The sequence below is a fragment of the Anopheles aquasalis genome, chromosome X, assembly GCF_943734665.1.
Source record: "Anopheles aquasalis chromosome X, idAnoAquaMG_Q_19, whole genome shotgun sequence".
Classification (NCBI taxonomy): Eukaryota; Metazoa; Arthropoda; class Insecta; order Diptera; family Culicidae; genus Anopheles; species Anopheles aquasalis.
The window spans coordinates 6,452,871-6,480,370 of record NC_064876.1 but is presented as its reverse complement, the minus strand read 5'-3'; the positions used below and the strand labels follow the sequence as shown (position 1 = coordinate 6,480,370).

Below are 27,500 nucleotides of genomic sequence, written 5' to 3'. Positions count from 1 at the left end.
CTCTTTAATTTCACTACAGGTAGAAAGCTGTTTGGCGGATGTAAAATCGCTCATTTTTACGTGCCACGAAAATGTCAACTCGCTAGCAAAGGCAGCAAGCGGTACGGCTACTGAGATGTTGGATCCGATGGCATTAATGTTGTAACTCTTGCCCTTGAATCGATTTGCACTTGCAGATTCGGAGAAGATGCTGTTGCGAAACATACAGAAACACTTTCTCTTCATGCTGCAGGGCTTAACAGAACAACTCCGGCAGTTGCAGGCGAACAAGCAGTTGCAACGGTCCTTGGCCACTAGCGAACCGAATCAGCAGCTGGCGGAAATCAATCTGATCGGGCCGCAGAAAAATTTGCCGGTTTCAAGCACCCTGCGCTCCCGCAATTCTGTCGATACATTTGATAACTTCCTGGAGCTGCATACGGGCGATGGTCCGGATGGCGACAATCAGCAGCTGCTGGATGACTACTTTCAGTTACCCGCAACCGGTCTCACGATCAACCAGAAACAAATCATGTTGCTGCAGGCGGATAACACTAAGATGCTGAAGAGCAGGGAGGATGAGGTGATCCGAATGACACACTCGATCACCGATTTGAACGTCATCTTCAAGGACATCTCACAGCTAATACAGGAGCAGGGTACGGTGCTTGATCGAATTGACTACAACATCGAATCGGCTCAGGTACACGTGAGCGATGGATTACGGCAGTTGAAAAAAACGGAATCGTACCAGCGCAAAAACCGTAAGCTCCACTGCATAACTCTGCTGGCCCTAATGATTATGTTTATGATCGTACTTATCATTTTCACCAAGCTGTAAAAGAGTTTTTAGTCAATTTTCTTGATTCCAGGGGGTTCGAACGGTGTTAGCACACTAAAGCATATTGTAAAGTGCAGGCTTATATTTATAGCTTTTTTATCATCTATTTTAATCCAACTACTTATGATAACGATCAAAACATGATATGGTTTGATACGGCAGTCAAAATAATAAAATAATTGTAAGGCGTGCTTGCTCTCAGAAATGTGTAAATTATTGCTGCAAACAGTACTTTCGCTGCTTAGTATGAAATTATGTAAGGTTGCGAGCGCACGCTCTTTCACGAACAGAATGGGATGTTAGAATCCGAAGCTACTTACATGGTAGTATACAAAGCAAGGACGATCGACACAGGTCTATTCGTGCTTTTTAAAGGATTTTTATTTAAAGTGACACTATACGTCAGCAAGTAACCGGCAACTAGGACATCGAATGTTCAACCGAGCCAATCGGCGGATTTGTCCAAACCCCCTGGTCGTTTTGGGGGCATATTTTATCGTTCCGGCCGCTGCAGACAGACGTGAGGGCGCGGCAGAGCGCTTCCTAATGTTCGTAACCATCGGGAAGGGGGTTGGTGTGGGGGTTGTGGAACAAGCTCTTGTTGCCTTCGCCCCACGGGAACCGCTTGTTACGGATGCGCAGATGCTCATACTTGACAAACTCCGGTCTGGGATGGCCGTGCTCTTCCTGGTGTTTCAGGTATGCGTTCAGCATGCACAAACCGACTGCTGGCATGGCCACGAAAAAGGACAGCTTCTTCCATACCTTGTAACCACCGGCTGCCAAATAGGGAAATATGCCAACAAAAAAATTGCAATCGTTATTTTCATTATTATGTAAGCCCTGTTCTGGCCGGGACAGCTGGCCACTCCGTACGGCCGTTCCGTAATCCGACGTTGACGACGACTTACCTTCGTGGCCAGCAACGGCCGAGGGACCGCCTACTTGGGCCTGCTTGGCGATTGATTGCGAGATTGAACGACGCAGGATATGCGAAACGAGCGACATGATCGTGGATTCTAGATGCAAATTCGCAAAGTGCACAATGGACAATGAATAATAGAAAAAAGATGAAAATGCTCTATCACGTTTTTGTCGACTACCTGTCAAATGAACTGGCGAAATGGAGCGAAACGAAATTCTCGCGTACCGCTTCACCCGCGCTACTGAACAACTCCCAACCAGTGGTGCCAGCTGCACTGGCGAAATCAGCCGAATCCTGGATTTGAAGTTTTCTCGATGGTTCTCGTGCACATTTGTCCCCTTACCGGGTAAAGCCGTTTCGATTTCCCTTCAAAAACGGTTTACGAATCATTTCATTTCCCTAACGAACATGCTCTCACCGATGCGAATGTTTGCTTTGGCGTTTCCGTGACTCCATAATAACCGATTCTAGTAGCAATCGGTTCTGACTACGCTCTTTCGAGTTATTCATTTGCTTTAGTACTCGTATCTTCCATGATACGATCAACGGTAAGTTGGGGCAATCGAAAGAAGATGTTCGGTACATCATACCCCAGGGCCGCTTTTAGCCTTTTGGGGGCCCTGGGCACAATATGACAACGAGCCCCCGCCCCCTCCCTTTTTTGCACTTGTAGATTCGGAAATTTCTGGTCCAAAAAAGGCTCATTTTTTCAATTTTTTGTGACGTAACCATTCAACTTTATTTTTTTAAGTGAACGGCATATAAAAATACAACTTTTGAAGAATATTTGGTTCTAATTTGAGGGAAATTTTTTTTTAAATACTCATCCATGGCATCAAATTTCTGAAGGTGCAAAGATCTGAAGGTGAAAAGATACTTTTTTCCGGTGCCCATCGTAGCTGCGTGATGGGTCATCAGAAAAAATACAAATCAATTTTCTTTTGATAGATTATAAGTTTATCCATGTAGCCCCGTCGAGTTTCTGTTGAATTTCCCATTTTTCAATTTGTGGCAGATTTTTGAAGTTGAAAAAATGGTGCTTTTTGTCATTTTGCCTAAAAGTACGATTTTAAAAGATTGGTTTAAAAAAAAGTATCACCAATTTTCATGAAATCTCGACTGGGCTACCTAGCAAAGTGTGTACAGATTATGTGTTAAAAATTTCCAATCAATCGGTCCAGTAGTTCTTGAAAGCAGCGTGCTGCATGGAGCCTTGTATAAAACGCGGATTTAAAAAAATCTGTAACTTGGTCAGTTTTGCTTCGATTGATCCAAAAATTTTACACAATATTATTGAAAGGATCGGCATTCGGGGAAAAATAATAAAAATATGTGTCACAAAAAAAATTAATACCGATGACCCCCCCCCCCCCCCCCATTAGTTAATCCATCGTTTTCGATAGGATTTTGTATGGGCTATTAGGCAAAAGAAGAATTTGACGATACTTTCACAACATTTTGGCTGTTCCTAATCGACATAACTGATTTTTGAGGCCTTCGTTGCTTAATTGCGTTATTTTGTAGATGCTTCTTTTAGTTGTATTCGATTTTGATGTACTACGAACATTACACCCTAAAGCATCCCTGAAATATAAAAGGGAGGTTGTCACTTGAAATTGATTCCTGATTAAAATAAACACACAATGAACACCAACTAACACTAAGCAAATACAGTTGTTTCCCTTGGTTTCTAATATGTTTGATTTTTGAAGCAAACTTACAAACGTTTTTGCAAACCATCAGGGATTTGGGGGTCCCAACCAGCGCGGGGCCCTGGGCATGTGCCCAATCGGAAAGATGGCCCTGTCATACCCTGTGCAATAATGTAAATATTTGAATGATTGCAAACCAAGATTGTATAAAAAATAACATGTACGACTGTTTATTCATAGCATTCTTCTCCACCACAATTTCCAACTACAAAAATCAACAAACACATATCCTCTGTCTTGAAAAAGTGGTAAAAGGCTAGTCACTCGAATATCAGTTCAGTTGCAACAATGATTCTACGAAGCGTTCTCGCTGACGAAAACATTTCGCTGCCCCCATGCATGGTGGCGAATTAGGTCTAAATTCCCGTTGTCTGTGGCTTGAAGTATTGCTTATTGCACAGCCTATCTAATTCTACACGTATTGGTTGGCACCCGTAATTCGAACGACGAATTGTAGCAAATGCTACAACGCATCAAAACCCGGCCACATCGCCACCCTTGCGAAAGTCAGCGTTGGCGTATACGCCGGATGCATTCCGCGCGATGGCACAGATGATTGATCCGCGCTCCCGGTAGCGCACCGTTTCGTGGCCCTTCCGTTGCAGTCCCCGGATGAGCACCTGCGGCACGAGATAGTTGGGAGACAGTGAGTATCACTGGATATGAACAAAAAAACTCTGAAGTCTTGTAGCAGTGGCGTTAACTTACGTCCAGATTACCGTACTCGTACTGGACAGCCATCGGTACTAGCTGATGGTGGAAGCGTGGCGCATCCACCGCCTCTTTGATGTCATATCCGAACCATAGGGCGCGCATCAGCGTCTGCGACCGAGGGTGAGGGACAGTTATGAGTAATTCGAAACAGTACACCCAGTCCGTTGCGTGCTTACCAATGCCACCGCGGTTGTGATCTTGGTACCACCGGCCGCACCGATCACTAGCTTCACGTTGTGCTCGGCATCGGTGACGATCGTCGGTGCCATCGAGGATAGGGCGCGCTTGTACGGTCGTATGAAGTTGGCCTTTGAACCGGGCAGCCCGAAGTAGTTTTGCAGCCCGGGTGAAGCAAAGTCATCCATTCCGCTGTTCACTATAATACCAGTGCGCACACCCATCAGTCCGGCGCCGAAACTAAAACGCCAAAAATGAAAGAAAAAAAAAACAACCGAATTCAATCAATGCTGTGCGGTATGGCGTCTCGGCTGGTGCTCGCTGCTACTTACTAGAAATTCACGGAACTGGTAACTGAAACGGCATCTCCATATTGTCCTGTGGAAGCAACAGGCGGGAGCCAGCAGCAACCGAATGTAATTGATTACCAAAAATAAATGAACGGACGGCAGACGGCCCAACTACTAGACTTACCCAACACCGAGATGTGTGCTGTACCGTCGTTGTTGGGCGTATGGAACTCTCCATCGTAATCAGCTGGCGACTGGTGCGTACGTAGCTCGTCAATCCGCTGGCGAATCGTCTCCGCATAGCCGTCCGAGGTGAGATTAGCGGTGAGCTGCACAAGAATGGCCCTCAGATATCTCGAATGCATCGACACTACCCAGCGGTACTACTTTCAGTTCGTGCGTTTGCTCACCTCGCGTACGTCCACGAAGGACGGATCACCGATGGCGGTACGTTTGCCGTAGGCGAACTTGAACGCCTCCACGATGCGATGGGCCGTCGCGACGACCGTGTCGGTGCTCCGCATATCCTGCGCCTCCATCCGGTAGCCCTTCAGGATGTTCATAATGAAGGCGACGAGGATGCCACTCGCCGGCGGCGGTACCACCCACATCGTGTCGCCCTTCAGGTCGATCGGTAGCGACTCGCTCCATCGAACACTGCAGGCAAAGGTGGGAAACAAGCAAAGTTAGACCTTTCTGTGTCAGCGCGGAGTGGTGGCGCTGGCCAGCTGGCTCACCTACCGGTACCGGCGTAGATCGTCCAGGGTGAGAATGCTTCCCATCTCGCGCAAATCGTCGGCAAACCGGGTAGCCAACGCACCGGTGTACAGTGCCTCACCGCCCTGAACCGCAATCTCGGCCAGCGTGTCACACAGTATGTCCGGGTGGATGTGATCCCCCTGCTGCTTCGGCCGTCCGGTGGCCGGATCGGTAAACATGTATCTAAGGTTTATATATATATAGGGAGTGCGAGATCAGCGGTCAGCGTGTTCGCCATGGTCGTAGTTTCGGGATTCGGTACCTGATTCGCTCATCGTTCATCGCCTTCCGGTTGAAGGTCAGTGAGTCGTGCATATGCTTGGTGATAGGAATACCGCGCCGGCACAGTTCCAGTGACGGTTTCACTAGGTCGGCCCACGGCAGTGCCCCGAACCGTTTGTGCGCCTCCCAGTAGCCCTTCAGCTCACCCGGCACGGCCACCGACAGTGGGCCCTCGTTCGTTGTGCTCGGATCGTGCAGATGCATCTCCTCGGTTGCCTTTCCGGCGGCCACCTCACGTGCATCCAGCGTATACGCACGCCGCTCGTTGTGCTGATAGATGTTCATCACGAAGCCACCGCCCAACCCCATCGACTGAAGGTTGGTCAAGCCGGCACAGAGCATGATGCCGATGGTGGCATCCACTGCCGTACCATTCCGTTGCAGTAGATCGCTGGCCGAGTGTACGCGCGTGTGTGGGAGGAAAAACAAGTTAAAAGTGTCAAACCATCGCGTAGGGAGCGAGACAGAGATACGGGAGAGGGTCCTTACCGTCCGATTTGACTGCAGATGTCGGAATCACTGCAAACGGCGGCTGACTCGTACATGTGCAGGGCCGAGTGTGACAAGCGAACGCTAAAATCGGTACCGCTGGGATCGGGCGGCGTCAGCTGGACGGTGTCAGCCGTCCGTCGTCCCGGTCGGTCGGTGGTTTGTCCCGCATGGCCGGACTCCCCGCGATGCTGTGGTGCCCCCCACTGCCAAAGCAGACCGATGGCTACGACCACGACCAGGATGGACGAGAGAAGCGCGACACTGAATCAATGCCAATAGCAACGACAAACAGAATAGGGAAAACATGAGCAACCGTAGCATAACTTGGGCGGAACGAAAGATCGATGAACGAAAGATATGGAGATGCTCAAGGTCACGATCATGAGTAACGCAATCGAACACTTGGAGAAAGGAGCAACACTCGGTGGCAGTAGCTGCCGCCATTTGGCAGGTGAACGGGGCAAATTGAAAAAAAAACCTTTACTGTTACCGATTTGTTACTAATTTGTGTGCTTGCTATGGTGCTAGCTGCTAGCTGATTGCCAATCTAATAAGCCAAGTGCGTGCTTGTTAGCAACCACGTGCGTCTCAGCCATAATAGTCCGCCATGTGCTTGCTGGTCGGAAACCTATTGTCGGACCCGTTCTCGCGAGTAGCGAGTGATCCTGCGAGTGACCAAGAGCGATGACGGTTTTTCGGGCGATAGCGGTGCGGATTTCATTTTGGGATAGAAAGGGATAACCTTGCGTGCGCTGGTGCACTCCAGTGTAATCAGACTCAGACGGACAGTTTTTTTTTTTGGGGGGGGAGCTGCGCTACTGATGCCGGAAGTTGTCATTTTCTCAAGATCATGCATAATTTATTGCTTAGGAAAAAGAGCTAATAATTTATTGCTTAGGAAACAATCTTCCGTCGGCACTGCGGTAGAGCGTAGACGAACAACGAATTCAAAGAACATTGACTCATGGCCCACATGACGTACGAGAGTACACGTGGTTGCGTGTGGTGCGTGGTGGACAGAGGGACAATATTGAGGGTAGTAAACATGGTAGAGGCAGTTCACCAACACGCATGACATAATTTGATTGAAGCTTTGAAAAAAAAATGAAAAAAAAGAGCAAAAGTAGTTATGCCTGGGAGTGGGACTTCTCTGCGGCATGGGTCCTTGGTTAAAGTGGTTCCCACATGTCGATAGAATGCTAGGTATGTACCTAACGATGAAATTCTATTAACCTAGACATCAACATTTATGGGCAGTCGATATTGGGCACACACGGGGATACATGCAGCAACCGTACACAGCGGGAAAAGCGAGTATTACCAGCTTTGAGCCATTCTGTAGCTGACTAGGAACTAGGCGAAATGTAGTGTACTCCCAAAGTGCTGGAACACTCCTGGCAGCTCGTACCGACAGCCACTAACACTAACACACCGGCAACATGTGCATGTTTGCATGCACAAACATACACACATACACACGACGACGACTGCGGTCCTGGCCCGGGATGGTGCACCACTAAACCCGCGTGCGCGCTCCCGGCTATCCAACGGATAGGACCCAGCGGGTTCCCGGCAAATTCTGTGCGACCCGCAACGGCGTTCCGGGCACAGATTGGTTGCAAGCTCGATGTTACAAGGCACACGCGGCGCGCTACTTCCTTAGCAAACAAGCGGATAAGGGATAGAGCCGAAAGAAAAAGACGTCGCCCGGAACCCGGAAAACATAAACCGAAAATCGTCAAAACGAGTGAAACGGAACGGGAACGGAAATGGAAACGGAAGCAAAGCAAACGAAAGGATCGACGGGAGTGCGCGTCTCCGTGCCTACCCCCGGGAAGGCACCAGAGGGCTACCAAGGTATACGGAGAGACCAAGGTACCGCGCGGACTGCCGGTTGGGAAGGATGGCAGAAAGCGACTGTCTCGCTGCGTTCGGCCAGCTTCAGTCAATCGATGATCCGCAAATTACACACACCAACAACCGCGGGCCACCCCAGGAACGGGAACGCGCGCGCACCAGCTCTCTCTCTCTCTCTCTCTCTCTCTTTCTCTCTCTCTCTCTCGCATACACCAGCACAGGCACCAGTAGCAGCAGCATACTATATGCTGCCTCTAACGGTTACGGAACTTTCCTCCAAGCGCGCATACTACGCAAGGCGCTCGTCAAGGTCAACGGAGTCTTGAGAGTACCCGGCTGCTCCAGAATCTGCCCCCTGAATAACACTTATCAATTCGTTCTGGGCAAAAAACACACGACCATTACACAATTCCAACCCAATCCAAGACCAATCGGTTGAGGCCGAGCCGGAAGCGATAGTCGTGTTTCACGAAATTCCCAAAGTCACCGTAGAATGTAGATCGGCAAATCGGCAACAAAAAAATAAAAAATAAATAAACAAACAGAACCAACAAAGCCCCCCCTTCCTCAAAAAAAAAAAAAAAACAGAACCACCACGTGTGCGAAGATTCGGCATTGGAGATAAGGTGGCTCCGCTGCATGCATGGGATGGGCTAATCAGTGAGCTCGCTCGCTCGCTCGCGCTACAAGTGCTGAGTCGCTTGCGTAGTCACGCATGTCGCCTCTATCGGGAATTAACGGCCCAAGGCGACCCGCACGGCGGCCCGTGTTGCCTTAGCGGGCAGGTGGTAAGTGATGATTCGACCAAACCGACCGACCGTCAGCACCACCAGCAGCAGGAGTAGTTGTGGCGCAACCTGAAGATGTGACCGGTAGTCATGGAAACGGTCGGTCCATTTCCGTCCGTGATGTGCGTGCGTATTTATTTTTATCTTTTTGAGGTCGTGCTCGGTCGGCTCGGTCGGTTGCATCCGTGCTTCCGTAGAATGGCCGCCTGCTGCCACGGTCAGCATCAGTCGAAGCCGAACGGATCGAACGCACCTGAAGTGTTGCTGCGTGCCGAGGCAAGGGGGACGAAGCGAACGAATTCGATGCAGCGGAGAGAGGGGGGGGGGGGGGAGAGCCAAGAGGACAGCTGCCTAGAGGGGTTGCCAAAGCAATTTTATTGTACAAAACAAAACGGAGAACAAAAAAAGGGGGGGGGGGGGCAGATAAATCGTCCGCACACGCACTACCCCCGGCAGGTTTGGTCGTTTAGGGGCCCCGGAAAGCTTATCCTTTATGTATGACTTTAGCTTTTCCAGCCGTTCCGCCTCCTTCTGTATGGTGGCTGTAGGTGGAGCCCGGGCAAGGAGATTCACTTTCGCTTTGCGCTGCATGCTACCAAATACGTTCCAGTATGCCGGGAACCTTCTCGCCTGTTCTGGTTGGTTCCGAAACTGTCCGAATTTTCGTCTGCACGTTTCTGTTTCTCTACCTACCTACCAGATGTTTGACTATTAGAAGCAAGCAGCAGCGGTATTACTAGAAGAGGTCAATGCTGCAAACGCGAATGCGACCACAATGCTGCATACATCCCGGGAGAAACCGAAAGAAGAAGAAGAAGAAGAAGAAGAAGAAGATGAAAAAGAAAACAGAAACATGATCCAGAATAACTAACCCAAAAACCATTCCTTGTAGTTTATTTGTGTGGTTGCGTTTAGAGGTTGGGGGGGGGGGGGGGGAGCCGGGTGGGGAAAGGGTTGTACTAGTCGACTACTGTAACGTACGGAACTGGTTGTAAAAATTGAAACCTGCTCCAAATCGGGTCACATTGAGGTCCATGGTGTCCGTAGCCTTTGTTGATCATTTTTCTGCTACTTTTGCTACAGTTACGTTTGCGTATTTGTACGTGCACAAAAACCAACAGCGTCAGCTTCCACACTTCCGCGAAGGGGAGAGGGAAGGAGGGGGGGGGGGCGAAGTGGGGGGAAACACCGTAGCCCCGCCCCGTCCGTCCAGCTCGATTAGCACCCTACTGCTAATGGGGTGGGTGGGTGCACTGCTAAAAATCGAAGCTCTGTGGTACCCTCCCCATCGTTTCTACTAAGAATTAGCTCGTTAACAGCCCAACTCGAATGCCACGATCGATCTCCTGCTCGATAACAAACGTTTCAACCGGTGAGAGGGGGAGAAAAAGGGAAGGGTGAGGGCGGGACAGGGCGATCTGTATCTGCCATTCGATTCACATTTAAAAAATTCAACATATACATTTCGCTTCTTAAATATCCTCTTTTCCCTATCCCTATGGACTTCTCTCTATCCCTATGGGACAAGAGAGAGATAGATAGAGAATGAGAAGGGAAGGGGGGGGGGGGGGAGAGAGTGGCCTAGAACGGTGTAAACACTGCATCACATCTACATTTAGTGTACACCTATATCTGTAGCTAATATGTATAATATCCTTAATTTACTGCTATTCGTTAGTTCCAAATTCTCTACGCACTCATAGCCCGTAAAGTGTGTGTGTGTGTGTGTGTGTGTATCCTAACTGGTTTGATAAAGGGGGTGGGGAGGGGGGGGGGGGGGGGTTCCCGTTCTTACAAGATAATAACAGGCTAATAGTGCAGAAATCCCCATTTGTTTTGTTCACCCCTTACTCAGTTCCCAGAATTTCCTGTAACGAACAAAACTTCCTAAACGCTAGCTTCGGCTCGAGCCTGAGGGCGCCCGAGGCGCCGGTCGGCTTGGCACCTGATTGTCTTGCGACGTTGCGATTGTCGTGAGTGTGGTAGTGGTAAAGGGTCGGTGGTATCGTGATGGAGGTCGGTGCAGGGGGCACCGCAGCACCACAACCTCGGTCATCGTAGTGCAAACTTCCTCCCTCGCTGGCCTCGGTGGCCGATGAGTCGCTAAGTAGGCGCGTCCGGGCAGCGGGCTCATAATCGTCATAATCGTCGTCGGCCAGTATCTTGGTGATGGTGATCTTCGGCCGGATACCGGTACCGGCGGATTGCCCGTGCGCCAGCAGCAGCTCGTGCTGCCCGTGCACGGGCAGGGCAGGCGCGGCGTAGCTCGGCGAAGGTGTGGCGAGCGCCGAGCAGCTGCCAAACTTGATACGGTTCGCGCGTGAGATAGCGACGGACGACTCCGTGCCAGTCAGCTCCGAGCGCGTCCCATCGGCGAACGCGATCAGCAGCGGTTGCTGTTGCTGTTGTTGCTGCTGCTGCTGCTGCTGCTGCTGCTGCTGCTGGGTACCGCTGAGGGAGGGGCGCCGCGATCCGCAGGTTGACGGTGTGCGCGCCTGTATCTCGTAGTGTATCTCCATCTTTTGCTTCTGCTTGCGCCAGATGTTGCGTAACGAGCGGCGCACGATCTTGCTCCGCACACCGTACAGGATCGCGTTGATGGTGGGCGAGAGGAGCAGCAGAAAGAAGGCCAGGTTGAGCAGAAGGGCAGGGGTTCGCCACGATCCACCCGCCACGAACGGTAGCACGCTGTTCCACAGGATGACGAAGTAGTAGGGACAGTGGAACAGGATCGCTGAGCCGACCAGCTGGATCACGTTGGCCGCCGGGTTGTTCTGGTGGTTGGTGCCTGGTGCGTGCGTGCACGCCTTGCAGTCACCGGTGAGGCCGCCGGGATCCGCAGCCAAGGCACCGGTGACGGGTCTGCTCGGTCCACCCGACCCGCCACCGGCACCGGCATCACCCTGTACGAAGAACGGATTTCGCTGGTGCGTGATGGTGAGCTGCGCCGACAATGTCACCTCCAAGATGGCGGACGCGATCCGGTTTCGCTGGTATCGTGCAATCATCAGCACCTGCGGAAAGGTCAAGGTTAAAGGGTGGAAGGGGGGGGGGGGGGTGATGGTGGATCGAGCATCAGTGAATCCGTTTCCGCTTACTATTCCCGGAATGAACAATGAACAGCTCAGAATAGAACACAACCGAACCAACCATCATTCCGGTATTGATTTATCGAACCCCAAACATTCGTCCAACCCCTAGTGTCGCTAGATGCTAATTGGTTTGGATTACCATTACCGGTGGCAGGAGTGCGCCCTCCCGCGGTAACCTGGAAGACCTCGCCCCTAGCACGATTAACGCTTTGTGATTTGGCCAGGTTGGCCTAGGATTAACCGGGGGGGCGGAATGCTTGCATATTCATTAGCGCACCGCACCGGCTGCAATTAATGAAACGACAGCTTGGCTCTTCGTCGGTGCCGGCCGGCCGGCCGGCCCGGGCAATCCTGGACGTCCGCATTGTGCTGTATATTAAATCGTGGTTGTGAGGCCACACACCCACACCATCGCTGATCCGATTAGAAAACGGAAATAGAGTGCCGTCCTGCCGTCCCGTTCACTGCCAGAATACGGAAGACGAAGAGCTGTGCTTTTTGTGTATGTGTACATGTGTGTGTGCGTGTGTGTGAGCCGGTGTGTGTGTGAGTCGATGGTCTTGTGAGTTGGTTTGTAGAGGGTGGCAAAGTGAAAGTGATACACTCATGTTTGTGTATTTTTTAGATTAGTTTTCAGTTTTAGACACCTCAATGACCAATTGACGTTCATGATTAGAAAAACTGGCATGTTTACAATATTTTGGAGGCTAGTATTTCGTCAAAAGAAATGCCGACCGAAGACGACGTTTTGGAATGTAATTGGATGCGGTAGTAAAAAACTAAGGCGAAAATTTTGAGATGAATGAATGAAATGGAAACTATAGCAATAGAACATTCTGTAAAAAAAAAATCATGGTATGAAACATAGGTTCCATTTTTAAACACTAACTAAATTATAGTGTACTACACATTCACGCTGCCACCCACCGTATATTGTTAATCACCGTTGGCAGTGTCTTTCACTTGCTTGAGTGGTTTTGAACAATACCAGGTGTATAACCTTAAAACTGCTGTTTTTTTGTCGATAAAAACACATTTTAAAAAAATAGAACCAAAAACTAAATCAATCCAAGTATTTTTCCTTGCTAGCTATACATGTTTCCTATCTTTTGGGCAATTTGTGTCTACCATGCAAGAAGAATTGTTCATTTAGCGACACAAACCACCCGCCATGCCATTTTCCGACAACTTCATACAAATCAAAGTGCTGCTCGGCCAGCGCATGACCGATCGTTAAAAAGTTATGATGTTTGGAATGGTTCAGGTCCAGTTAATTAGCGGGGGAAGGTAGAACCGCCCAGTTTATTGAGTTCAAATAATTATGGACCATTTTTGATGAGTGCGCCCATGCGATGTCGTGCTGGAATATCATCCTCTCATGTCTTTGATCCTAAATCGGCTTTGTTTCACGCAAAGCGCGTTATATTTTGATTATTGGCTGGTGCCCTAACAGATTCACAAGGCTACAACACTCATCTGATTCCACCAAACACACAGCACTGTCTTGCGTTCAAAGCGATTTGGTCTTGCGGAAGAAGGTGATTGTTGGCCAGGGCTCCAAAAGTATCTACTTTTCATCGCCAGTCACTACAAGAAGCCGGAACGACTTTCTTTTTTGCTTAGCAAGCAAGAATTCGCATGTGTTTTGGCGTCGCTGCATCTGCATATCGTGCAAATCATGTGTCACCCGTTTTCCATCTGTTTGAACCTTTCCACGGCACGTAAGCGTATGGAAATGGCTGGTTAAGTAATTCCTAACTACTGGGCAAGTAGTTTTTACGATTACGTATGATTCTCATCCAAAAGAACCTGTAAGTCATGGTCCTAATTTTTTTTAAGTCGATGTTCACGCTTCTTGTAACTCAACTCAAAATGGTCATCTTTGCACCGATTTAACTCATCTTTGCAAGCGGTTTCTAATACCACATTGTCACCAGAGGCCTCAATAAGCATTTTATGTGATTCGACCGACGAGTTTTTCTAATTAAAGGACAGAAATGGAGCTCTCCGCGAAAGCTCTTTTTCTGGCACAAAACTAGACATGATAAAGCAAGAAAAAATTTATGTTGTTGCATGGTATCACTTATCATGTGGACTGATTTATGTATATAGGTGTCTGAAAGCCCATCTACAAGAAAACAGCAGTTTTAAGGTTATACACCTGGTACAGTTCGCATTGCCACCGCAGTAATAGTTCGAGAAATGATCTGATCAAGGTACTGTAAACAACAGCCTAGCAAACTTAATCGATAAACCGTCGCTTTAGCTCGCGCAATGCGTTTTAGACACGTGGGAGAGCCCAACCGGCTTACCTTCATATTGCATCCAAGGATAAGGATGATCGGCAGCAGGATAGTGAAGAGGACGAAGCTGACACTGTAGACGAGCGACTCGGTCGTCGGCGAGTTTGGTAGGCAGAGCGCATAGTCATTATCGAACTTGTAGGCGGAGATACGGGCCGCCTGCGGCAGACTAAACAGGGTCGACACTATCCATCCAGCACCGAGAGTTATAAGCACCTGCTGTTGGTGCCCGAAATGGGGGAGCAAACGAAGGGGGAAAACAAATCGTTTTGATTCAGGGCGCAAGGGCAAGGTCCACTCAGCAAACGGATTCGGAAGGGTGTACCTTTTTGGTGTTGATGTAGGTGCCGTAATGCAGCGGTGTCGCGATGGCGAAGTACCGATCAAAGTTAAGCGCACAGAGCGTCCACAGGGCGATGGAATGGAGCGTGTTGAAGCAGAGCCCGAACAGCAGACAGGTGATGTCCATCGCTTCCAACCCAACCGGCAGCAGCTGCAGCAGGCTGATCGCGTAGAAGATGCAGTAGCACAGACACAAGACCGTGTTCACGATGCCCAGGTGCAGCAGCAATACCTTGCTGGCGAACGTTATCTGGAACGACGAAAGAGTCCGAAAAGGTTTAGAGACGCTTTGCACGCTTGGAAATCGCGCAACTGTCCGTCCGACCGAGAGGCGTAGTTGCTTTGGGAACGAAACAATTTGGGGCTTGTTTGTCTCGTGCCACAGTCCCACGCTAATTGATTAAAAAATGAAGAGAAAACATTATCCGTTTACGATCCAGCCTAGGGTCTAGCAGACAAGGCATAGGTATTAATTCGTAGCCGCTAGCCGTACACTGTTCGGCGTCGCCCTGGCTACGATTCCTATGTTGTCTGCCACACGCTTGTTTGTGCAACTGCTCATCATTAGGCTATTCCCGCGAGATTTTGTTTTGTGTAGACCGTGCGCAAATTTGCTTGCTAACTTGCTGCGTTGTTTGTGTTACGCCTGGTGCCTGGAGAAATTCTATCTAATGGTTGCTGCGGGCTGGATTTGCTTTACAAAAAAAAAAAAACCCCAGAACACAGCTTGCTGTGAGGACAGTTACTAGGAGTCAGTCCAGTGTAGTTGGTTCGATACACACCATTACGATGCCACGCACACGCATGCTAGGTTGTTACCCTGCTACGCCACTTGTTGCTTCTGGGGGAAAAGGAGGCGCCTGGTAGCTCATGAAAAAAAATGGAGGCGCCAGGTAGCTCACGGCAGGATGTGAGCCAAAGTGGCTATGTCCACGGCCGGAAGAGACTTCCGGCCCGGCAATTGACATTATTATCACTTCCAATCTATTGCACAATGTTGCAGTCGCTCTGCTCGTTCCCAAATGCCCCTGTGCTGCAAGCAACCGGATGATGACGATAGGAAAAAAAAACGAAAGGTATTCCGGCAGTGGATCCTCCGAGCGCTTGCACGGGCCGACCACTGTGGAATACCTGATGGATCTCATTGTAAGTTGATTAGCAAGCAGAGGAGTTGAGGTTGGCGGGGCAGCTTCACTAAACGGAAGTGAAAGCAATCTGGTTATTTGCCAGCAATTTGCCACCGGCTTAGGCACTGTACCGGGCAGGGGTAGAGAGCGCAGCGCACTGGCAAGGTGCTTCACACTGTTTCACATTAATCTATTAGTCATGGAGCACGGTTGTGGCTGGGTCAAATATAGAACGACACAATTAGAGAGCGTAATTTCAACCAGCACCAGAACAGAAGCAAAAGAGGCAACCTGCAGGCAGGCAACCGGTATGAAACAATTTTAAGACTAATACAAAAAAAGGAAGAAAACGACAATTTGCACCACGTCAGCTCAAGTTAAATAAAGTTTCCAGCAGCTCTCACGAGCAGGTGAGCAAAACACACGGTGTACATACTGCCAGGTGTGTCCGGACCGGAGCTCCCATAATAAAATCAAAACCCTCCATGCCCGTACTACGTGACACCAAGAAAAGTAAGCCCCGTGTTGCCAAGGGATAAACAAATTGTAAAGACGTATCCTTGGGTGTAATTGTGGCAACCTCATCGATAATGCATTGCTACCGGGACGGACGGTTCGGTTGGCCGAAGCCAAACAAAACCGATAGAAGAAGTTTTTTGTTGTTTTAAATTTTTAAACCAACAGTTTACCTTCGTTAATTTAGCCCGACATTCAGCGCTTTTTTAAGCTCTTTAGGGTTCTCTCTCTCCGTCTGTCTCTCTGTCTCTCTCTCCCCGTGTCTGTATCGGGTTCCTACACATCACAATCAAAACTCACGGATGAACAAGTAGGGAACATAGAGAACGGAATGGAGAACGGAAAAGGTCGTGCGTACGACGCCAGCCCTCGTTTCGTGACAAGACACCCGAGATGATCATTAAAATTTCACCATCAGGTGTATGAAATGCCTTCTTTGGTTTCGGTGGATGCCGGTGCTCCGTGCGGTTTGGGCTTGGTCCGAATAACCGGTACCGGTCGCTGCTGAGTGCTTGGGGAGCAGCTGCAGCAACAGCACCACTGGAGGGTGATGCGCAAAAATAGAAAGCTTTACACTTCCCACCCACTCCGTACATTGATTTCAAACAAAAAAAAAAGACAAAGAAAAAGAGAAGCGCGAAAGCAAGACACAAATTGGATGGATTGATAGATAGATTGATCCCGGCTCTCTTTCCTTCCTCCCCCATTCCTATCTCAAGAAGCAAAAGAAGGAACTGGAAATCATGTACCAGAATGAAGCGAAGGCAAACGATTTTCCTCCACCAGTCGTTGGTGCTCAAATAGAATGAACGAAAATGATTGAAACTTGATTTCCCTTGCCGCGTACCGTGTAATAAAACCGGCCGTAGGAATTAATAGGCCATCATTTCTCATGCTTTGCCAAATATTTCCCCAATACCTTGTGGTAATATACGAGGTTCACGAGAGTACGGGCACGCGAATCGGAAGCTCACATACCAAAACCGTCTATTGAAATACATTCTGAAGTGTGCGATTCTAGTGTGCGTTTCCTACGGAAACCAAAATGAAACAAATTGGGTAACATCCTTTTCGCCTTTACCAGCAACGGTATAAGGATCCTATAGGGTTTGCTTGCTGCAGCACGTGTAACGGTACAGACAAAAAGAAAATACACGTGCAGTATACGGTGCATTGAATTGTCACAAGAGGCGACACGGTGAAGAGGAGTCAAAGATGAAATTTGCCCGAAGCTGTCTCGTGCACGCGGCGTGCACAGTTGCTCTCATCTAGTAGACCTAAAGGTAGGTTTCATTTTGTGGCGTATCTGGCCTATTGCCTAACACACGCACCGCAGTCAGCATTTTAATGATCAAACCGAATATTGATGGGTAAAGGGGATCGGGTAACAAACACTCCAGAGAATGATGACGGGCTGAGAGGCTCTATTGTGGCCGTGGTGGCCTTAGGCAATCCGCTAGGGAACGCGACTGATCCTGCTTTTCTTTTGTTTCTTGCAGAACTCACCTGCTTCGTGAGGATTACTATCACGACAATGTAGGTGTTGACTATGAAGCCGACGAGTACGGCCACGAGAGCAAATATCTCCAGCTGGAATGGTACCATTTTGTGGAGCAGCAGCAGGCTAAAGGACAGTCGTTGTAGCCTTGGTCACCGTCGTCGTCGTCGTCGTCGTCGTCTTCGTCAGCTTTGTTGAGCAGTGGCAGCGTCTGTTGATGATGATGATGACGACGGCTGACGGTACAGTTCATGACGTACTGGAACACACAACACACGCTGGTCTGCGGACTTCTTGCGTCGGTGACGATACAGCCGCTGCTGCTGCAAAGTAGATGAGTTAGCCGAAACCACCGGTACACGCTGCCAGAAAGGATAGTGCACGCCAAAAAGGTCGCTGATAGGACTGGAGTAGTCACTTGAAGCGATGCAATCCTTCAGTAGCAAAGGCTGAAGCTGCAGTGGGAGGTTGCTCTTCCCGACCGACGAGTACGCACATTTTTTTTATAACTACAGCGTTATTGGAATGCTACTGAACGAATGATTGTAGTTTCATTCAGCCGGCTTATCCCGCTGGATTCCGTAGTGTGTGTATGTGTGATTGACGTATGTTTCGGTTGATAGTTGACAGTAATCGGATGTGGCGATTATTAAAGGGCTGTCCACCCGTTCGCACCAGTCACAGGCCAGAGGCGAAACCGTTCCAGGCGTTCGTAAATTTCCCCCGGTGCGTGTGTCTTCTTTGAAGTGTGAATAAGTTTGCGCCTAGCACCGAGCTCCAATTGTTTATAGATACTATCCCTGGTTGCTTAAATATGATATGCACACTAAGCTTCTTCTGTTTACCGTTAATTACAATAATTTGCTAGTACTTTGCTTTTGCGCTGATGTGTATCGATTGAGCGAAGGGCCTAAGTCTTCTTGATCTCTATGGATTACTTTCTTGATTAGCTGTCTTACTGCAGTCTTGCAGGTTACACTGGTACACACGTTTCCTACTAGCAAATGTATCGATTCCTCAAAATTCATACCGACGAGACATCGCTCTTTCCACAGTATCCTTTGGCGAACGGCGTCGACTTGGAAGCACAACGGCGTCAGCCCTCGAAACGTTAAGCTTTCCATAACAATGCTTTTTTTATATAAACTTAGGCTAGCAAACACATCTACACACCCAGTGCGATGTACAGTGCTTAACGGATTATTCACATTTGGCTCTTATTCGGTTGGAGTAGAATGATTGGGTCGCTATGAAAAGAGACTCGATCCTTGAGAACTCGCTAATCCGTTGCCAACGCTGTTTGCGCGCTCATTATGAATGCAGCAACAGACATTTGATATGATGATTTCTACTTTTCTACCCTTACATCTTGTTTATAACATCTTTTCCTACTACTTCAAAACCCTGTGGCGCACGTACCATTCATTCTCTCTGTCATTCCGTTTCTCTCGTTCTCTCTCTACCTTTTCCGTTTTTTCCTTGACTACTACTGTTGCATACTCTATCCGGGATTATTTCGTTGCGGCTGCATATTAAATTCCTCCGCCTTCAAGCGGTTCCAATAGAGCCCCTCTTCGTGAAATGGAGCATTTTTATTATGGTTTCAATAGCCATTTCCTGTGAATGGTTTTATCTAGCTCCGTTTTAGTTTTTCATCCCTTTCAAATTCCCTTTTCGCTCTCCCTGCTTGATTGCCTCTGCTGCTATTTCTAATACCACAATTTTACACAGGAACCATACCCATCTGCCACCAAAAACAATTATAAAAAATTCCAATACAGACGGCCCGAACGCAAAAGTAATTTTATGGCTGGTGTATCCTCCAACACGGTATACTTATTAGTCGGAGGGTCTAGGGTGGTTGGTACTTAACGCGGCATTTGACTTCTAGCAATGCGAGTCAGAATTATCGTTACCATCTGTTGAATCCCATCTGCACTGAGCGACCAGCGAATAATTTATAAACTGTATCGTGTCACATGAATGCCTGGATAGCACGAAGCACGAAGCGAATGATACCGAGGAAGGAGAATGATGATAGAAGAGAAGAAAGAGAAAACAAACATAAAATAAATTAAACAAAAAAAAGTAGTATTTTCGGCATCACTTTCACGGCGGTGTTTATCCGCCTCGAGAGTTCAGTAGGTCATTTGCTCACCATAGTTACACACGATTCCGCCGAGCGGGAATGCAAGAAGAAAAACTATATCCCTTCGTAGCTATCGAAGATGACCGGTTAATGGTCGGTCAAGTCGGCGCTAGCTCGTGGGCCCAACGAATAGGTTGCTACTGCTCAAATTACACTGTCATTCTTACCCTTTATAGTCTAACGATTTGGTTTGGTAAACTACAAACAACTGGCACTTTGTTCGAGGGCGTTTAATCCCACAACAGGTTGATGGACGGTTCCCTTGCGAACTGTGATGGGCAGCCAACAAGGATCTCCGTCCGGCACGGATATTGTATTTTGAAGTATCAAATATCACTCTGAGTCTCTCTAATCAGACTATCAGATTATGCTGTCAGGATAATTTTGAACAAGAGCCTCGTAAGAAAGACTACTGAACTGAGACTTATGCAGGTTGCAGCTGGTTAACAGAAACAGGAAACAAAACAAAACGTGGCAATGGAAATAGACTAATCCGCAAACAATAACGTCGTTCCGAGAAGATGTTAGAACCAGTGCGCGGTCTAGACTAAACACCGAGCACGGTTCGGGCAGTACTGGAGCGTTGCTAGTTGCCAACGCTTCACGCGTTTCGTTTTGTTAAGGATTGAAACGGGGATCCGAAGAGGAAGCGACGAATGCGGTTTATGCTTCACAAATACAGGGGAGCATATAAAAGCTCCAGGAACTGGTTACCTTTTATCCTGTCGCTCCATGCACTGTGGTCTTTTAAATATTGGTGCATGCGCACTAGCCGTTTGCGGTGTCACTGAGGCATCTTGCGTAGTCCTTCATCAAATAACCCACAGCTCTACCAACCATGTATGCTCAATTATTCTAGGCAGGTTGTAAGTGAAACCCTATTTAATGATGCCGCAGCGCAACAGGTTTCGACGTAATTTAATAGCAGCCACATCGCACTGTCTAGCCGTGATCTAGCGCGAATTATTTAATGGCAACAGAAACAATACTCAAAAAGAAGTAAAACTGAAATTAGTAAGGAGCTGGCACATTCAACCGCTCAACTTACAGCTTGGGCAATCGGTATTGTAATAGCCGTTCCTATTGCTAGCTTGTCATCAGATTATTCGACATTTGCGTTAGCGTAGGTAGCGGAATAAAAGGAATCCAACGAATTCTTCGATACGGAATCGTTAAAATAGTCGGTAAGTAAAATTGAGTTTGCGGAATCTATGAAGTCATATTTTCAATACGGTTGACTGGTTACAGACGATTTCGAGTGTATAGTGAATTAGCATTTTCTGGAAAAATATCTTTCAATTATTTCTTCACTGTTAGCACCTTTACTTTAATAAATTGTCGTCTTTTGTTAAATGAAAATATTTCGGTAGGCAAATTGCAATAAAAATGATGAGATCAAAAGATTACACATGCTAACATTTGGCTAATTGCTCGCTTTAATCTATCTATGTCGGATACATAGCGCTACTTTTTCGTACTATCAATTTGTTAGTTTCTTAACTATACAAAACGCCCAGCCAGCCCAACTGGGCAGCGCTAGGCATCATTTGGGATCACTTTGTTTCCATCGTTCTCACTCGATGAGAGCCAAGCCTCATTGATCTCACCGTAGCAGTGTTTCTGTTCTGGATTACGATACTTGTTTTCGTTCTGCACGGACTGCGAGTTGGTGCGACACTTTGTCAGACAAAGCTCAAACTGATCGACCACGGTTGCATATAATGCCACTTGCCGGCCGTTGGCTTTCGCTAAAACCTCTTCCAAAATGGGTCGCTACAATGGAACACAAAACAAGGAATGTAGTAATCGTACCGGCACCGTACCATACCGTGCCAACTCAGCCTTTCGTGCCAATTAATATACATTGCTCACCATGTCGGGATGCAAACAACACGCCACGCAGTACTCATAAACAGCGCAGCAACGATTTGGCAGGCAGGATGAGCAAGGATACAGCTTTCGTTTGCCTATGTCATTGCAACAACCATTCTGCTGCAGTGCCGATCGTGGGCATACGTATCCTCGGTCGTCCACGATAAGAGTTTTGCCTTGCACCGAATTCCGGCAACTGGAGGGCAGTTTTTCCTCGGTTTCGTTGACGGACGGCAGCGATGCCGGTTTCGTCCACACAATCTCTTTGTGACGTAGCAACTGGCTTTGCAGGAAGTCCGCATGTAGATTCAGGTTGTTATTCTGCAAACGAACCGAGGGAACAGCATGAGCAGTTGAATCGTATTTTCTTCTCAATCGTTCCGGACGCAATATTACCTTTCGAATCAGATGTACCATACAGTAGGACAGGGACAACAAAAATATGGTCGCCAGCACCAACCTCCTTCGGACGAACTTTGCTAATACAGCATAACACATTTTGCCTCACATTACGAGTGTTGCCTACGTTCGCAGTACCTCGATATGCAGGTAGAGTGCATTATTCCATAGACAAATGTGTTCAACAAAACGTGAGTTTTACGATACGTCCACGATCGAATGAGAGGTGCGTAAACATGTTTGTTTTCTAGATTCACCCGGCCAACACACTCGTTCTACGAAAACGCTACACTACGCCTGCATCACAAGCTGTTTCAAGGGATCGATTGTTTTTTTACGTGTGACCGCGTGTCTAGACAGAAAATACCCGTGGAAGCCGACCCAGACGAGTGGGGTGTACGGGATTCCAAACCTAGATGGGGCGTAAACGCGATGACTGACTGCGCTGGTGTGCGTGTCATTCCGCAACCCTACATATGTTAATTTTTCGAACGAAATGGAAATTTTTAAAATAAAAAACTATCAAAAAGCATCGAAGTAACAAAATTTGATCATTTCTGGCCGTTATCTAGCGCATGTGGCAGTGCAGATTGTCCCTTTTAAGGTGAATTCGACCTTTTCCCGAAAACTACTTGTCCTTTTCAAATCAGTTCGCAAGCAATTTGAATTCCAACGGTCAAAGAACAACAACGAGCTTTTACTCGAGCGTTTCTCGTTTTACCTCCAAACGCACGTAACCCGCACTAGAATCATTAACATTCCTCGAAACCATCAAACTGCAGCAATGGAACCGATGGGTACCAATTGCTGTTTAATTTAATCGGCAACTAGAACATTGTGTTGCTGTTACGCGTTTCTCTTTTAAGAATGTTTTACAAGCTTTTCGAATGATTGTACGAATCTCACGCTTCTAGTTCACGTTTCTGTTGCGAGTGTTGAGTCCCTGGTGTACTAAAATGTGTATCCAAAAGAAACAAAGTCAAGCAGGGGGGCGCTAGACCATCTCCATCCAACGATTCGATAGGCCCATAATGTGGCGGAAAACTCGGGATAGTGTAACCGCGAGCACATACACCTGAGCTCATCAGCTCATGTCACGTTCTACGTCAGCAGCATGATGCCGTTCGGATAGATCTAGGCGGGCAGACGGCAAAAAAAAAACTCAGCAGTTGAATCGCATTATGTTTTGTCTCCCTGTGGTTTACCCTTGCACATGCATGCTGGGTGCTACGCAGACACACACGCACGCACGCACGCGCGTGCTGGCAGGCACAGTGTAGCCTGTTCAACCATTTACGGTGTATGGAATGGGAATGGAAATGCCCTACCCAATCTATGTTCTACCTATCGCACAAATGATTCCGTACTTCGGTATATTTACAACAAAAAAAGAAGATATTTTCTAAAAACAAGATGTTGCCCGTGTGCCGAGGGCGCCTTTTACAGGGATCTGCATGAAAAAATCTGCTCTGCCATTCGATCATACTATCCATTCTACCGCGAGTATGTTTGTGCTGCCGGGTGGGGGATGAGCCGCGGGAGGCACACCAGACAGGGAAGAATGAATCAATCTCGCCAATTGATGGAACAATTACAGCATCGAGCCACCGACTTGTGGAAGAAATGCCCCACAAAGCAGATTCCGTCGTAATAATCGGCGGTCCTTCTGTGATAGTGCGTTTTGATTGTTGGCTGCATCATGGATATTGGGTTCGAAATGTTAGAGAGAGAGAGACAGAGAGAGAGAGAAGGGGACTAGAGAGCAAGAGAGCGCACGAGAGCCGCTCGAGCCTGCGCAGCATCGCCATCACCATCATCGTCCAAGAGCGTCTCTCTTTCTCCGATTGTCGTCCGTCGTCGTATCTCTGGTAAAGATGCTCTCAATGAAAATGATCCCACAATAATGCTGCAGAGAGATAATGGGAGAAAGAGAGAGAGAGAGCGTGAGAAGAGAATGGTAGTTATGTGGGCAGGTAGGCAGGGCAGCAGCAGCAGCAGCAGCATAGCAAGAAGCCAGAGCACATGCTCTCTCGCCTGCTTGTCGTCGCGGCGCGGTAGAGTGAATCCGTCTTTCTTCGCATTCGGTTCGCCATCGAAGAGCATTCCGTGGTATGACCGCACGCGATACAATCGGGGGTCAACTGCTGGTACCAATAAGATCCGCCATTGATGAGGCACTGCTCTGACCGTGTGCGCTGAGGTGAAGTTGATTGATGTGTTGCGTGAACTGAAAAAAGAGGTATAAAGCAGCAACAGCAGCGGCATCAAGCAGGACTACAGGAAGGCGCTACCAGCAGCCCGTTTTGGTGTTCAGTGCGTGCGTGCGTGCGTGCATGTGTGTGTGTGATTTTCGGAAGAAGAGTGTGCGTGCGTGCGGCCGTGTGTGTCTGTGTGTGTGTTGTGCAGTGTTATATCCTGGTGGTGACTGGTACATTTGTGTGAACGGAACCAGCTAACCAGGACGAACGAAGGAAGAGAAGGTCAACGCGCAGGGGATGCGCGCTGCTCCCCCCCAGTCTTCCTGTCTCCCCACCTTCGGCTAGCGCCTGAAATGCAATCCGACAGCATTGCGAACCACATAGCCTGCTGTCCACCTATCAACCGATCCGCCATAAACAAAATGCAATGACCAGCGGGCGAGCACCGCCGCCACGACCCACCTTCGCCGCCGCCGCCACCGTCGTCGTCCCCGTAGAACGCCATCGCGGTCGGCGTGTGTCGCTGTCTGGCCATCGTTATCCCGTACCGTAGCAGGTAGGCTGCTACACCGTGCCGCCTTGCCAGGGCTTAGTAGCGCCGACTGGAAGGACTATAGTGGTGGAAAAATTCAGCGCAGTGTTTGCATAGGCGCGCTAGTGCGTCCGCTTACCTGCGCCTGTGTGTCCGTGTGCCCGTGTGCACATGTGTGTGCGCGTGCGGATGTATCCTGGCGAGAAAGCGTGAGCGAAAAGCAAGGAACAACGCGCACGGCACGGCACAACGGCCAGGAAAGCCTAGTAGCAGCAACAACTCCTTGACAACTTCTTTCAACGGTTAGCTCCTTCTTCAAGCATTCAAACCACCTCTGACTCCCCTGTCTGTCTGTCTCGTACTCTCTCTGTCTCTCTCTTTCCCTCTCTCTGCCCTTGTTTCTTTCCATTTGGCTTTCACGTTCTTCGGCGTTCGACATTCTGTTTTCCCTCAAGTCCTAGGAACCAACTTCTGGGGAGTTTCCTCCAGCAAGGAGCGAAGGGAGTGGAGGGAGGTGCATTGAGAAGATCCAGCAAGGCTCACACAGACGCGCGCACAGACACAAACAGACACCGAGGATGTGTATCTCGAACCTGCTCGCGCATATAAAAATCGGACTTCTGGATGGGCGAGCGGGGGATGGGATGTAGCAGTAGACGGGAGGGTGGTTATTTCATTGAATTTTCCTCGGAAAAATCTGTCCAATTTTTTCTCTACCCAACCACTCTTTCGGTTTTCCGCTCTTCTCGTGCGCACTTTCCGGAAATGGTGGAAAAGGGCTCAGAGGATTCCCGTGGCTGGCGGCTGGTATATTTCTCCTCCCTATCCCATCACCCTTGCCCCTAATAAGTCCTCGTTAGGGCTTAGTTCAGCATTCAGATCGTGTTGTGGGTGAGAGGGGGGGGTGCGGTTTTCACTCCCTTTTTCCCTGTTTTAATCTGCTGCTTTGTTGCGTTGCCAGCGGTGCTCGCGTGGTCAATGCGCTATATAGGCTGTCTTCGGGATTTACACGCAACAGTCCTTTACTGCACCACCGCCGCCATTTCTGGCGAGTCGGAAAACGGAGATTTTTGTAGGACATACAAAAAAGTAGCCGAGTGGTGGTAGGTGGTGCGCGGGTGGGCAGGGGAAGAAAATCAATAAAATATTGCCGTTTTCTCAGCTCATGCACGGTCAGAGCACGGCGTGCCAGAGATGAGAAGAGATGTTCTTGTTGCAGATCCGCTCGCACTCTCACTCTCTCTCTCTCTCTCTCTCTCTCTCTCTCTCTCTCTCTCTCTCTCTTCCTTTTCCTCTCTTTTTTCCAACTCTGGCTTTAGGTTTCACTCGCACACACACATATACACACATTTATGTGTATGCCCTCACTCTTTGATTCTTGCCGTCTCCCTCCCTTGTTCTGGCCTGGCATTTGAATCCTTTGGACCGCGCCAGACCACAGCCAGAAACCACCATGAGAGGGAAGGAGAGAAGGCGACACGTATGGAATTCGGGACAGTGTTGCGAGAGCACCTGAGCGAGCAAGAAAATGAGTGGGTTGTATTCTCTGTTTGCTGTTCGACATTTCGGCATCTGATCAGAAGAGATCTGCGGTGCTCGAGAAAGCCGAGATTGGCCGAGAGTCGCTGCCACGCTCAGCTCTCAACGCCCGCCCGACATCTAAAGAGCGAGCTGAGAAGATAAACTCCCCAAAAACGAGATGAGAAAGTGGTAGTTCCCGGAACATTGGCAGCCAGCAAGGAGCAGCAGGAAGGAGTCAGAATAAGATAGAGAGAGGATGAAAAAGAGATACAGAGAGTGAGAGAGAGAGAGAGAAAGAGAGGGAGAGAGAGAAAGCAACAGCGAATGTAAATTAACGTCTCAATCACCTTTCGACATGGCGGTTTAGGTCGAATATGTCGAGCCACCGAAAAAGGCTTGGAATCTGCGGAGTTCGAGTGGCGATATCGAAGCAGATGAATGACAGGCGCAACCATTGCCAGCTAGCGAATGTTGGTGACGATGAGACGTAGAAAAAAAAAGGGGGAAAAAATTTAAGACTACCCAAATCCTCTTTCTCTCCCTCTCACACATCATCATCATATATGCGCTTCTCTCTGGGTGCTATGCTACTATGTTGCGCCACTGTCCACCGATGGCGGTGTGCGATCTTCTTCTGCCTGTTCGTTTTGAAGCTCATCTCGAGACGATTATACTCTCTCTCTCATTCCTTCCTCTTTCTCTCTAACTCCTTCGCATACACAAACACATACACACTCGCGCGCATAAAATTTTATGCTGCTGGACTATCGTAGCATCCCTTGCTCTGCTGCTGCTGCTGCTGCTGCTGCTGCTGTTCTACCTGTTTGCTCTGCCAGTACGCAGAACCTCACGCATACAGTCCTGTTGGCATCCCTTTATTGTGGTTGCCAACGAAATATGGTTGCTCTTCCCTCAAATTAAAACGCACACACACACACACGCACATACACTACAGGGCACACCATCGCACCTTTTGGGAGGGGGTGGGGGGAGGGGGGGGGGGTGCGAGACTCGCATACAGGTTCCTTGCCAGCAGGGGCAGCGAGCATAAAATGGGGGGGGAAGGGGTGGGGGGAGCGTAGGCGTATCTACGCCGTTCAGCGCTGCGGTTGGGCGACCGCAGCATGCTCTCTGA

At 48.7% G+C, this 27,500-nt stretch overlaps 6 protein-coding genes across 8 annotated transcripts in view; 2 read left to right on the top strand and 4 right to left on the bottom strand.

Moving 5' to 3' along the window:
• LOC126581157 (syntaxin-16) overlaps window positions 1–1,011 on the top strand; it is a 1,787-nt gene extending 776 nt beyond the window's left edge. The window contains exons 4-5 of the mRNA XM_050244639.1: window positions 24–101; window positions 177–1,011. Of these exons, the coding sequence (XP_050100596.1) occupies window positions 24–101; window positions 177–820 (722 nt within the window). The 3' untranslated portion in view covers window positions 821–1,011. The remainder of the gene's footprint in view (window positions 1–23; window positions 102–176) is intronic.
• Window positions 1,012–1,179: 168 nt separating this feature from the next.
• On the bottom strand, window positions 1,180–1,915 carry LOC126581167 (cytochrome c oxidase subunit 6A, mitochondrial-like). Its single transcript, XM_050244651.1, has 2 exons — window positions 1,732–1,915; window positions 1,180–1,599 (listed from the first exon to the last, which is right to left on the bottom strand). The coding sequence occupies exons 1-2, from the start codon at window positions 1,826–1,828 to the stop codon at window positions 1,364–1,366; spliced, it is 333 nt and encodes a 110-aa protein (XP_050100608.1). The 5' UTR covers window positions 1,829–1,915; the 3' UTR covers window positions 1,180–1,363.
• Window positions 1,916–3,658: 1,743 nt separating this feature from the next.
• LOC126580469 (glutathione hydrolase 1 proenzyme-like) lies at window positions 3,659–8,067 on the bottom strand. Its single transcript, XM_050243910.1, has 10 exons — window positions 7,493–8,067; window positions 6,169–6,432; window positions 5,660–6,070; window positions 5,380–5,580; window positions 5,049–5,295; window positions 4,823–4,967; window positions 4,681–4,726; window positions 4,348–4,588; window positions 4,166–4,279; window positions 3,659–4,077 (listed from the first exon to the last, which is right to left on the bottom strand). The coding sequence occupies exons 1-10, from the start codon at window positions 7,504–7,506 to the stop codon at window positions 3,931–3,933; spliced, it is 1,830 nt and encodes a 609-aa protein (XP_050099867.1). The 5' UTR covers window positions 7,507–8,067; the 3' UTR covers window positions 3,659–3,930.
• Window positions 8,068–9,752: 1,685 nt separating this feature from the next.
• LOC126580829 (alpha-1B adrenergic receptor-like) lies at window positions 9,753–17,801 on the bottom strand. The gene is made up of 4 exons (XM_050244101.1): window positions 17,703–17,801; window positions 14,537–14,803; window positions 14,221–14,430; window positions 9,753–11,830 (listed from the first exon to the last, which is right to left on the bottom strand). Exons 1-4 carry the CDS (start codon window positions 17,799–17,801, stop codon window positions 10,664–10,666), a joined length of 1,743 nt encoding a protein of 580 aa, XP_050100058.1. The 3' UTR covers window positions 9,753–10,663.
• Window positions 17,802–21,246: 3,445 nt separating this feature from the next.
• Window positions 21,247–22,407, bottom strand: LOC126579345 (SREBP regulating gene protein). The gene is made up of 3 exons (XM_050242855.1): window positions 22,112–22,407; window positions 21,716–22,036; window positions 21,247–21,616 (listed from the first exon to the last, which is right to left on the bottom strand). The coding sequence occupies exons 1-3, from the start codon at window positions 22,211–22,213 to the stop codon at window positions 21,380–21,382; spliced, it is 660 nt and encodes a 219-aa protein (XP_050098812.1). The 5' UTR covers window positions 22,214–22,407; the 3' UTR covers window positions 21,247–21,379.
• A 1,778-nt stretch (window positions 22,408–24,185) lies between these two features.
• LOC126569710 (teneurin-a) overlaps window positions 24,186–27,500 on the top strand; it is a 34,027-nt gene continuing 30,712 nt past the window's right edge. For 2 of the 3 annotated variants that reach the window (XM_050227197.1, XM_050227021.1), the window contains exon 1: window positions 24,186–24,868. The gene's annotated coding sequence lies outside the window, so the exon portion shown is untranslated. Of the gene's footprint in view, window positions 25,147–27,500 lie in introns of all 3 variants that reach the window. The other variant, XM_050227107.1, reaches the window with a different exon arrangement.